At 37.4% G+C, this 12514-nt stretch overlaps 3 protein-coding genes across 3 annotated transcripts; 2 read left to right on the top strand and 1 right to left on the bottom strand.

The window, feature by feature from the left end:
• The first annotated feature begins 672 nt into the window (after positions 1-672).
• On the top strand, positions 673-3218 carry MES15 (methyl esterase 15). Its single transcript, XM_008245612.2, has 5 exons — positions 673-1197; positions 1901-2137; positions 2270-2413; positions 2521-2652; positions 2753-3218. The coding sequence occupies exons 1-5, from the start codon at positions 829-831 to the stop codon at positions 3029-3031; spliced, it is 1161 nt and encodes a 386-aa protein (XP_008243834.1). The 5' UTR covers positions 673-828; the 3' UTR covers positions 3032-3218.
• A 1331-nt stretch (positions 3219-4549) lies between these two features.
• On the top strand, positions 4550-6707 carry LOC103342046 (protein SPIRAL1-like 1). The gene is made up of 3 exons (XM_008245611.2): positions 4550-4710; positions 5530-5838; positions 6386-6707. Exons 2-3 carry the CDS (start codon positions 5563-5565, stop codon positions 6467-6469), a joined length of 360 nt encoding a protein of 119 aa, XP_008243833.2. The 5' UTR covers positions 4550-4710; positions 5530-5562; the 3' UTR covers positions 6470-6707.
• Positions 6708-6936: 229 nt separating this feature from the next.
• Positions 6937-9251, bottom strand: LOC103342045 (coenzyme Q biosynthesis Coq4 family protein / ubiquinone biosynthesis Coq4 family protein). The gene is given in 4 exon segments (XM_008245608.3): positions 6937-7263; positions 7265-7654; positions 8386-8632; positions 9050-9251. Coding segments are annotated over 3 exon segments (723 nt in total). The 5' UTR covers positions 8569-8632; positions 9050-9251; the 3' UTR covers positions 6937-7113.
• Between the last annotated feature and the right edge of the window lie 3263 nt (positions 9252-12514).

The following is a 12514-nucleotide window of genomic DNA, read 5'->3' as shown; positions in this document are numbered from 1 at the left end:
TTAGTAAGTGTTAGAGATTTTTGAATTTGGGGTCGATCATGTGAGTTTGGTCTGAACTTTCGAGTATCCAACATGGGAGTTTGACTTGAGTTGGAAGAATCCAAAACCAAAGAAATTTGAAAAGTCAAGCAAACAGAGGCCCGGAAACAACAATAAATAAAAGAAAAGTCTTCGTTCAACTGTCACGATTTGAGAAATCTGAGAAACCACAGCAAATATGAAGGGGCTTCCTCTAACTTGTACAAACAATGCAAGGGGCTTGTTGGTTGCTCAAATAGTTAAGAGCATTTACCGTTACATCCTAAGTCCTAGATTTGATTACTCCTTCCTAATATGGGTGTGTATCAAAATAAAACTTGTACAAACCATTCTGAACGCTCCTAATATAACAAATCGTAGTAAACAACGTGATTGGCCCCTCTGGCTATGGGACCTTTGGAAGCTGACCATTTGGTCAAAATAAATGGCTAGAAAGAAGAAGAAGAAAACAAAAAGAATAAATTCTTCTGTTTTGCTTTTTAACAAGGGAATTGAATTATCGCAACTCCAATCAATCCTCTGATTTCAAAGCGCTTTTCTTTGACTTCAATAAATGACACAAATGTTCCATTTGTATATTTGAAACACAAACCCTCTTGTAACTTTTTCTTCTCTCTCTCGTTTTCCACATTAAACTTGTTGTAGCTAGTTTTTGTAATACTAGCTACAACAATAACAACTTGGTCAACTTTGTGTTTCCTCTATCTACTACATTAGCATTCCCCATCACATTAATAATGCTTCATATTCTGACTCTGAGGCTCTCTCTCATTTTCTGAAAGCAAGAAAATGGGGAACTCATTGGTATGTTTCTCACCATCACACAAGAAACCCAACAACAATAACTTCAACAGAGAGCCCTCCAAATCTTCACCTTTCTTGTCGTCCATTGCTAGCACTAGAAGATCAAACGGTTCAAGCAAGAAGAAAGAGATGCTTGCGGATGATTTGCTGCTTCAACAGCAAGCAATAGAGGCTGTTCTGCTGTTCCAGAACCACCAGAAGAACGCTTCATCGATACCGCTTAACCGATCCACTTCCGTGGTTTATCCCTCTCCTGGCCAACAGAATCAGAGCTTTACAAAAAGCTCCAGCTCTAGGCAACGTTTGCGTTCGGATGCTGTCAGCTTTCAGCCCCTAGAGCTTGTTGATAAGCAGGTTTGAACATGTTTGCATATGCACTTAGCCTCATCCAAAGTTATTTCATTCTCGTTCATATAAGGATTATGGGAATCTAATGACTGGTAAATTATTTTCTCTGTTTATAGCAATCTACACTCATATCAAGAATCATATGATCCAAATTTAAGGCTGGGAATTGGAATACTAGCAATTAAAGTCTCTCTCTCTCTCTCTCTCTCTCTCTCTGAATGAACCTTTAGGAACAGTGTACTGAGTTGGTCAACGCCGTGGACCAATTCTTGGAGCAATTTTTATTTTTATTTTGGTCTGATTCTTGGAGCAATTTGCAGTACGGCTTAGCTAGGCACAGAACCGTACGTTAAGAGGGTTATACTATTTAAACTACATTATGTGGCACCTTACATGACATGTTTTGTTTTGTGCTAGTTTTGCATTTGCTGTAAACTACATTTTGGCATCATGTTTGGTTTTGTTGGACGGTTGAATATTTCAGCTCCTAAGGATTGGTTAAATAAGTTTGATCAGTTCCAAGCTTGCGTCCAAAATTCCACATTGGACGCTGCAAATATCTTTACCTGAGATATGACATGCCATAGTTTAACTACAAAGCAACAACATTTGACTCTGCATATTTTCATATTTTCAAACAAAATAAGTCTTTTTTTTGGCTCAATTGCTTTTACAATTTTGAACTGATATAATTTTATTTCATTTATAGGATGTAAAGACTGATGGTCTGGAAACCAATCATTTCATCCTTGTTCATGGAGGTGGCTTTGGTGCTTGGTGTTGGTATAAAAGCATGACACTTTTAGAAGAAAGTGGGTTCAAAGTTGATGCAGTTGACTTGACAGGTTCTGGAGTTCACTCCTTTGATACCAACAGCATTACAAGTCTTGCACAATATGTAAAGCCACTCACTGACATCCTTGAGAAACTTGGGGATGGGAAGAAGGTTTCTGCTCTCTCTCTCTCTCTCTCTCTCTCTCTCTCTCTCTCTCTCTCTCTGTGACTCTGCGATATGAATATGATAGATGATTAATTTTAATGTACCAGGAATTTTATTTTTTTATCCTCTAAAATGCAGGTAATTTTGGTTGGACATGACTTTGGTGGCACATGCATCTCATATGTAATGGAGTTGTTTCCATCAAAAATTGCAAAAGCCATATTCATTTCTGCAGCAATGTTAGCTAGTGGGCAAAGTACTCTCAATCTGTTTGCTCAACAGGTAGGGGAAAAATAGATAAGAGAAAACAGCACAACAATTATAATTGCATTCAAGTATTTTGTGTTCCTCTTCTTCATAAATTGAACTAGTTTATCGTGTTAATGCAGACCGGGTCGAATGATCTGATGCGACGGGCTCAGATTTTCTTGTATGCCAATGGGAAGGATCAACCTCCAACAGCCATTAATCTTGACAAAAAATTGGCTGAAGACTTATTGTTCAATCAAAGTCCTGCAAAGGTATATATAGCTTATAGCATGGCGTGATCTGCTTTCAAAAAATGTCACAATTTATTCAGTGTTGATATTGAAGCTTTTATTTATGTTCCTTCCAAACCAGGATGTTGCATTAGCATCAGTGTCCATGAGGCCAATCCCTTTTGCACCAGTGACAGAGAAGCTCTCTCTTTCCGGCACGAATTACGGCTCTGTCAGGCGGTTCTTCATAGTCACTCAAGAAGATCATGCCATAAGCGTTCCTCTACAGGAGACCATGATCGAATTAAACCCCCCGGAACAAGTTTTCCGGCTTAAGGGCTCTGATCATGCACCTTTCTTCTCAAGGCCACAGGCTTTGCACAGGATATTAGTAGAGATATCCCAGATTCCTCCACTTTAGGCATGAGCTGAGCTGCCATTACACCAGATATAGCATGTTCAACAATGCAGCACATAATAAGTCTAGTGTTCAGTGTATTGAGGTTTATTTTCCTGTCACCGCATATAGAAAGTGTATATATATTTTTGTGTGCTTCACTTCTGTACATCCAGCTAATATTTATAACAGCAAAAATATTTATGGTAAATTACTGGGGGGTAGATTAGAAGCATCATGTGAATTTTATGTTTTGGTAGGCTTAGGTTTAAATTTGCCCAATCAGTAACAGATAATTTTTTGACCTATTTACTTGTATGGTAAGTTGGTAAGTTGGTAACTATGGCTTACACATGATGCATGGCCTACAAATGGAATGTGCCAGCAGGTGGGTTACATCAAATGCCTCACTGGCATAACATTTTATCCCAATTACTTGGCTAAGGATTAAAATACTCCTAAAAATGGAAAGAATACCCTGTATTGTATTGTATTGTATACCAACACATAATTATTGGTGGTGGTTTGGTTTAAATACATTTGAACTTATTCGTATTATATTTTTTAAATTTTAAAATAAAATAAAAATCTTAAGGGTCTGTTTGGTATTTAACTTTTAAACTCAAAAACAGAATTTGAGTCCAAAATAAAGAAAATCTGTTTGGTAATCCTATTTTTAAAAACTCAAACTCAATAACAACTAAAAAAACACCCCAATTATTAAAAACAAAAATATCTATGTTTTTTCAATTTTTTTCTTACAACCCACAAGTTCTCAAATGTTTAAGATTTGAAAACAATTTTCAAGTTACGTACCAAACAAGTTTTTAAATCTTAAAAATAGATTTAAGAACTCTTTGTTTTTAAGAAAAATCAAAGTTTTTGAGTTCTTTATTTAAATAGAATACCAAATGCCCCCTAAGTTTCCCTCCCTATATGCAACTCAAAAGTAATTAGAACCGAATTATTTATAATAATAAAAGTATTAAAAACTTGAAAGCAATTGGCCAAAAATCCTTGAAACTTGTAATTCAAATATAGACTCGTAATTCCCAAATGTTCAAACACGAGCAAAAATGTTATCTTGCTAAATTTACAATTTCAGTATCAATCAAAACTTTAAAGAGATAAATTTGTACTTGAATGCATGATCAACGGTTAGTAGTCTAACAATAATATATCTTAAAATTGTTTAATATTCTGTATAAAAAAAAAAATAAACGAGAGTGAAAATTATTAGTAAACAGAAGGCAGGAAGTGGAGACTAATCACTTCAACAACGGTAAAATACTTTACTTCCCCACTTACATTTACAATTGGATTATTGTCTTTGCTCCCGCCATGTCGTCTTTATTTTAAAAGGTGAAAATGAAAAGCTTCAAAATTCAAAATTTCAGGAAAAATTATAATGAAAATCTCCATTGGATACAAACGGTTTTTTCAGTATTGAATTATGAGGGATTTAGTTTTTTTTATTTATAGTAGATAGCTTGAATTTGTGAATTGGTATTTAGTATCGTATAAATGAACTCCCAATTTTTAAGAATAAAAATAAAATAAAAATAGAAAAATAGTGAGTGTATGTACTCATATATATAACGCATAGATTTGGCGTAGCTTTTGCTGTCTCAGTACTGAGGTCACAGTGTTTTTCACTCCCTCCGCTTCACAGCTTTCCCTCCAGATCTGATCCCAACAACCAGGTACCCTACCCAGCCCTATCTCTAACCCTAGATCTCTGCCTCTTATCTCGGATTTAGGTTTCAGTGTTTCAATCACTGGGTTGTGCTTTCAATTCCTTACCTTTAATCGATTTCACTGTTTTTGATTTGATGCTTTCTCTTGTTCTTCTCTCTGTGTGTTTTTTATAACGAATATTTGATATTTCTTCAGTTGATTTTGTGGGTGAAATTATGGCCCGGCACTGATTAGCATGTTGAGGTTCATTTCTGTTGGTAGATCTATATATGTTGCTTTGTTCTATTGTGTGATTGAGACATTTCTCCTGCTTCGGTTTGGGATTTCTTGGCTGTGCAGTTTATGGTGGATCTGTTTATTTTCCCCTTTTTTGTACGGAAAAGTTTGTGGTTTGAGCGTACATTTTGCTAAATTATGCGTCTTTGTGTCTAATTTAGGTGAAATGATCATTTGGGTATTAAATAGTGAAGTAAACTTTCAAAAATAAAGAGAGCTGGAATGGTTTGGCCTACCAAACGCCCCATGCTTGAGCCTTTTTTGTGATGAAGGCAGAAGCCTACCATGCGGATACTAAGAGATTTTTTTTTCTTTTCTCCCGGATTTATTGTAAATGTTTTGTTCTATAAAATGGATCAACAATAAGCTTGTTCGATTTCAAAGCATTTCAAGACATTGAAGTGATAAGGTCCTTGTGATAAATTTTCCTGTTGGCATATGACTGATGGTATATGTTTGAGGCATCCAGTAGCAATCAATAGTATAATATCTTGCAATGTTTGTTCTTTTTCCTAAACATCTATTCTAACTATCTACTTGTAACACAGAGTGTAGGGTTATCTAAGAAGAAGTTGGAGAAGATGGGTCGTGGAGTTAGCAGTGGTGGGGGACAGAGTTCTTTGGGCTATCTTTTCGGGAGTGGGGAGGCTCCAAAACCGACCGCAAACAACACCCAAGCTGCACCAATTCCAAACGAAGGGAGGGTTGTGACTAATGAGCCTGCTTCCAAACCTACTGCTCCTCCTCCTGCTCCTGAGCCAGTAGATATCACCAAGCAGATTCCTGCTGGCATCCACAGTACTTCTTCAAACAACTACATGCGTGCAGATGGCCAGAACACTGGAAACTTCATTACGGTATGGTTTTCCTGCGTGTCTATACTATTTTACATGCAGTGTCCATACCTTTTTTATTATTAAATGTTAGATCAAAATGTTGCTCTCTGTTTTCTTTTGTGTTTTTCAATTTCATTCATAGGATAGAACATGACATGCAAAATGCGGGTCTTGATTAACAACTTTAAACATCTCAGCATTTTGCTAATTTGGTAAAACATTCTTCCCCGTGTTGTAAAAAAGTTCAAGTTTCAACCTAGAAGCATTTCTCATCTACACCATCTAACATTTTAAGATTCACCCGTCCTTCCTCCGCTTCCTGCCCGTGTACCTCCCTCCCTCTAGGGTAGCACACAGGTAGTAGTGAACCTGTTCCTGATTTGATTGTGCTTCCCGACCTTTACTTCACCCAAGTACTGACATAGGGCTTGTTCCGGTGTTTGATCACTTATTGTGCCACCGTAAACTTGTCTTTACAGCTCAAAACACAGTTGGTTGTAATGTCTTTATTTGTGTGTTTTGTTGCTATGTGTTTTATTATGTCGGTATTGATTTTCCTTATGTGCAGGATCGACCCTCGACTAAGGTCCACTCTGCCCCAGGTGGTGGTTCTTCTCTGGATTACCTCTTTGGTGGACCAGGTGGCAACTGAGACATGCCTTCGCATTGTTGAATTTTGTGGAACCTCTATTTTGGATGAGGCAATGCCTTCCATCCTTTATGTAAACAATTATGACTTTTATGGATTCTGTGATGTAATATAGGTGTTGTGGTTGTTGGGATCATTCAATCAAGAGTGCTCTTTTTTAGATGCATAAACCATCTGATACAGATTTCCTTGTCATGGACAAAGCAGCATTTCCCTAGTGCGTATTTGGTGTTCTCTGTTATTTTCCCAGTGATTAATTTCTGTTAGCCATCTTTATATGGTCATTTTTGTTGTTTTGAAATTCGAGTGGTGGTGATAATCGGTAAAATTTAAAATTTCTTTTTGAATGTCATGCCTTTCTTTTGCGTTGCCAGGCTCATGTGATCCGTCGTGTCTCTCGTGTTCCCAGTTCTCACACCGAAGTTATAAAAGTTATAAAAGAAAAATTAAATAATAGAACAAATAAGAAGGAAGGAAAAATAGAAAACCACTATGAAATAATTAGACGTGCTGGCAAGGACTGGACATAATTTACATGAGTTATCTTGTCCCACGAGATTCAATTTCTGAAGATTGAAATCATACGGTAATTCTTGACGTGTTCAAACAAAATTTAGTCTGTTAACCAGTTCATGTGCTCCAGAAATCTACAGTTTCTCCCCCATAGCAGATGAAGCTGCCGGTGCTCGGGTTTGTTTAGGAACAGCCGGAGCAGGAATTATGCCCCATTTTCTCCGAACATCCTCCAAGTCCTCATGAAAGTGCTGCTCATAATATACACACATGAGATCTGTGCAACTGCATTCCGGCTCGGATGGCCCAAGGAAAGTAGTGTTGAAAGAACAATTTTCTTTGCTTCTCACTGAATCTTGCCGACCCCCCTATAACGGACATCAGGCACATGGGAAGGTACATTTGCTCAAACTCTATTACCTTGAGTGCCGATTCACCCATCAAGTTCGTTGGAAGGCCAAAAAGGGTGTGCCAGAAGTCGTGCACCTCGCGAGCCCTCATGGCCACGTATGCAAGCTCGTCCGTTTCCATGAACCGCACTGGCGGTCGATCATCTGGGGAGAAGTTCCTGGTCCCCATGAACTTTGCATAGGCCGCACCAAATGTGTTTTCTGGTAGATCCCATGCATGACTCACTTTTACAGATATTACACGGGGTTGCTCCAACAGTACAGCCTGTGAAAAAAGAAAGCATTGGTGTTAGAATAACAAGAGGAAGCTGTTGAGAAAATAGAATTTGCAAGAAACAAAGATTGCTTCATTTTTTATCTGCACAACAAACATACAATGTTTTTGAAGTACTCATTCCATAACATTTTGATATTTGGTAAATACAAAGCACAACAGTGAGTTACATATGACGAATCAGCTTAATTAAAAGCTCATTACAAGTAATCATACGAAAGCATTATGAGTGGTAGTAGTTTTCCATGTTTCCATTAGCTTTCATACAAATATAAACTAAGAGCAATAGCACTCAAACTCAAGCACCCTCAGCAACATGGAAAACAATATTGCCATTTTTACACGAAAGGCTAAAATATAACTCAATTTGCCAGGATGGGTACCGTCAATAATCCAAGTAGCAATTTTCTCGATAAGTAATTATTTAAGTATCGTTAGCAGCTAATACGATCATTTCCCTTGCTAAGGCACACAATGCTCAGTTCATGCCACTTCTCTATCGAAACAAGCAGACTTTCAAAGAACATGTAACCTAAAACTCCAACACCCTCATTAACAAAACACAAGGCAGATAGCTAGGCAGAAACAACAGGAATCATGTGAGCAAGTTTTTCTGAACAACTTCCATATACTATTATGTAGAACGTATTATCATTTGATTAGATCATTGTCTACTGATAAATAACCAAATAACAAGGTAAAGGGTAGACAAGAGGCTTTACCCTGCCTTCAGGGCTCTTCTTCATTCTTTCAAGAACTCTTTCAAATGCAGGCTGCCCAGTTGTCTCTCCAAGAGCTGCTATGAGGTCAGCTCTTCTTGGGTCCAGCAATGCGCCCACAGCTGAGCCAACCGCAACGGCTGCCTGCTGCCACCGGTTCAGCCGAACACGAGCACTTCCTATCATGGCTACTCTCCTCTTTTACTTGTAATCCTCACCCCAACCGACAGAATGCAGCACAACACTTAGCCTTCACACGCACAAAACAAATTGAGATATTGCCAATGAAACATTTTCACAAACAGTTTCTGAGCAAGAAGACATAAACTAATGAATACAGCATTCAAACAAACGTAATTCAAAATAACCTTCACACAAGGGACTGAAGCGCCCAAATTTGTGAAGCATTGACTGTTTAATTACCTTGCTATTCGGAAATTAAGTAAAGATTAGCTAACTAAGTAAGAAAAGTATCGAAGATTGTAACTTTGCGATCCCTGATGGTTACTAAGATCGCAAAAAAAAAAAAATCCACTTTAAGAAAAACAAATGGTTACTAAGAAATTCAAGGAAGAAAATTTGGGTATTTAATGCTAACGTCGAAAATATTCAAACTTCCATTAATTTTCTCGTTAACCAAACAAACTTTTGGAGAAATTTGTGTTACCTGACTCCCTCGGTTTGGCAGACGAGCAACGCTTCGAATCTCTCCGCCTTTGGGCTTCGGAGGCGGAATAAGGCGGTTATGGTTTTGGCAGGGACGAAAGAGATTTGGGTTGGGCCGCGTAAATGGACCTCTTCTTTCTCACACTGTCTTCTTCAAAACAATTAGTCCCATGTGTTTTTTCATTGTTTATTTATTTATTTGGAGAGTTGGTTATTAATTTGTGACTGTATTTATGGCTATCTTGTTTTCTAGGTGAAAAGATATTTAATGGTTTTATGGTGCATGTAGAAGTATGTGCCACTCTATACGTACCAGAGTCAGACAGACCAATGAAATTCATCCAAAAAGAAGGCTTTTATGTTATTGTCCTGCAAAAAATTTATCACAGGGCAGGTTTTGCTGGTCCTTGGTGTCACTGACTCTGCTTCTATATAGACTTGGGGCTCAAAATATATGGTTGAAATATAAAACAAACAGAACCTGCATGCAATGCAATTGGTGTTTTTATTTTTTTTCATTTTAATTTAATCCAAAATTTTAAAACAAAAGTAAGAAGTTTGTAGTTCGATTGTTTAAGAGTATTAAATTATTAATATTGCATCCGAAGTCCTAAGGCTCCGTTTGGTTTACGGAATGAATTTGAGAAATCATTTCTATGTCATTTCCAAGAGATGGGAAATGGAAGATTTTTTTTTCTTATGTTTAGTAATATTAAGAAAGTAGGAATGGAAAACAAAATTTGTATAAAATTTCAATTATACTCTTATTAAATAAAATAAAATAAGAATGCATTTAATGATATATTGTAATTTTAAATTATTAATAGGGATAAAATGGTCACGAAAAATGTGTATTTAATGTTGGTTCATTTCCTCAAACTTTTCCATGAAAAGAAAAACAAAATCCGATTTGGTAAGATGGATTCACTTTTCCCTTACTTTTCCATGAGTTAAGCAACGATTTTTCATGCCTGAATTTATCGAAATATAAAAAATAATTAATTTTCCATCCCAAAATCTCATTTCCTATTAACCAAACAGGCCTAAATGCGATTTCTTCTCCTTTGATATTTGCCCGTATCAAAATTTAAAAGAATAATACAGAGAAAAACAAAGAATCTTATAAAGATTCATTCCATCGATGCAAGAGACTATGTCTCCACTCCACCCACTTGGCACTTGCTCGCTTCTTTTCTTATTTGGATTCATATCTCATGGCAATCAATCAATGACCCCAAATGGACCAAATATACGTGCAGACATACCCAGCCCTAATAAATATGAACAGAACAGGGGAGGGACAGCTGTCCAAGTTGAAAGCCGCTGGTTGCTATAGACTGGCAAAGCTGGCCGGCAGCACTATAAACACTAACGTGCATATATATTACTATTTACTAGTGCCTGCACTCTAGAGAGAGAGAGAGAGAGAGAAATCAGAGAAAATCGTTTTACTTATTGACCACTCCATGACCTGACTGATTGCCTCGGCCCTAAAGCTACCTCTGCCTTTTGTTGCTCTCTCTCTCTCTCTCTCTCTCTCTTGTATATTGACGATATATTTAGTTAGTACATTGCATCACTGCTGCTGTTGCTGTTGCTGTTGCTGGTACAGCGTGCACCACTGCCTTGCCTGCCATGCATGCTTTTTTTTTCTGCAGACCACAGCCTTTGCTTGTTCAACAAAACAACCACGTCTCCCTCTCTTTTACTCACGTTCTGCAGCTCACATAAATGATCAACTTTTTCCAGCTAAAGGCTGAGGAGGGAGAAAAATTTAGGTGCAGCGGGATAAAAAAGAGCTATTTTCGACTAATAATGCTAATATTATATGAAAGTGTTATCGTTCGTATTATAACGTTATTGATCAAAAATAACAAAATAGTCTTATTTTTGTTTCATAGAAGTCTTTATTTTTTCTGTTACATTGGGAGAAAAGAAACTCCTTGAAGTTACAAACTAGGTGTCGGGCAGGGAGAAGGGGAAGGCCACCACTGTGGTACTGCTCTCTACGTTTCATAGAAGTCTTTCTCCTGAGGAAGGGCTTGGCTATTTTATACGGTCTTGTTCTTTCGTTTTCGAACGTTGCTTTAATGTTTTGGTTAAGCAATTCCCCAAAGGGAAGGAAGGAAGGCCAAGGATCCCATTTACACTTCAACCAAACTAGTCCTGCACTATGTGAAACTGGACAATATATATTGGTTGTTTAACCAAAGCAAATCTCATGAGTTGTCAATCATTTTACAAGCAAGATCCAAGGAATTTATGACAAACAAACACCTTGAAAACTGCAAAACCATATTCCTCGTGGCCTTGTCCTTTGGATGGAAAAAAAAAAGTTCCCCAACAAGTTAACTGAGGAAACTGGTCCGCATCATCACTCCTCTCACCACCAAAACTATTCCCCCTCCGCGAAATGAAAATAAAGTGAAACAAACGCCAACAGAATCGCGAATAAAATCACACTGTTAAGATCGTAAGATCATGCCCCATATTTTTACATCAAGTCAAGTGTCACCTCATATGTGTCCATGACCCCACCTCATCCTTCACTTTTTAAGCTCACATAGGCACACAACAAATGCCCTTAACCTAACAACTTTGACGCGTTGGATACTAGGAGCAAATAGTCAATGAATTCATGTTAGATTAACATTTCGGTACTCAAATTCGAAAATGGCTCTTGCAGTCCTTCACCTTCAATTTATCTCGGTATTGTTGGCCCAAATCTCACATTCTATTAGAGCACTTCCACCGATGCACATTTGCCAGGGCAAAATGAAGCCTAGGCTTAGAACAAGCCCCACATCAATGAAACGCAGTCCGGACAAAAAGGGGCCTCATTTACCCGTGCCAGTCCAAAAACAAGAATTGTCTGAGTTGTTGCCTGGGTTTCTTGATATCATGCTAACATCAACGACCAATTTAAATAAACAAATAAAAACAAAAAACACTAAACAATTCAGAATTTTTTTTCTATAAATACCTAGTCATGTTCTTCACTTCCCAAACTAAAATTATGTATCCTCTCCTCGTATCTAATGTGAATAGTTCTGTCTTTCATTGCCCTTGCCCTTTTGCTATGGAACCATAGATGGAAGTGTTCTTACTTTTCACATAAAAAATAAGGGCAACTTTGTCATTTTAAGTAGTTTTAACGTTCGATGCTTTTTAGGAGCAATGATATTTGAATTCATGCACGATTTACATTTTGGTCATCTAACTCGAATATTAATTAGTTTCGATGATCCTTCAAATTCACTTCCTCTCTAATCATTGGTCCTATCACCATTATTGAAGAACGAAATGAAGTTCCCAATCCTAGTGTCCTAGCCACTCCCCCTTCTTCACCCTCAAACTTTATCCATAAATTGCTCATTTCTTTTGAAAATCAAATTGGATGGTAATAAGAAGGGGAGTGGCTTGCCATTGGGGTAAGTGGGGTAGTTTACCAGGTTGCTGCTTCTTA

The sequence above is a fragment of the Prunus mume genome, linkage group LG2 (genome assembly GCF_029339155.1).
Source record: "Prunus mume cultivar Tortuosa linkage group LG2, ASM2933915v1, whole genome shotgun sequence".
NCBI classification, from domain to species: domain Eukaryota; kingdom Viridiplantae; phylum Streptophyta; class Magnoliopsida; order Rosales; family Rosaceae; genus Prunus; species Prunus mume.
This window is presented reverse-complemented; position numbering and strand designations above follow the sequence as displayed.

Bases quoted from the DNA above. Each gene is read 5' to 3' on its own strand.
- LOC103342046 (XM_008245611.2), top strand. From the start codon at position 5,563: ATGGGTCGTGGAGTTAGCAGTGGTGGGGGACAGAGTTCTTTGGGCTAT. The intron at 5,839-6,385 runs GTATGGTTTTCC...CCTTATGTGCAG, and splicing joins ACACTGGAAACTTCATTACG to GATCGACCCTCGACTAAGGT.
- MES15 (XM_008245612.2), top strand. From the start codon at position 829: ATGGGGAACTCATTGGTATGTTTCTCACCATCACACAAGAAACCCAAC. The intron at 2,138-2,269 runs GTTTCTGCTCTC...TCTAAAATGCAG, and splicing joins AACTTGGGGATGGGAAGAAG to GTAATTTTGGTTGGACATGA. The intron at 2,653-2,752 runs GTATATATAGCT...CTTCCAAACCAG, and splicing joins TCAATCAAAGTCCTGCAAAG to GATGTTGCATTAGCATCAGT.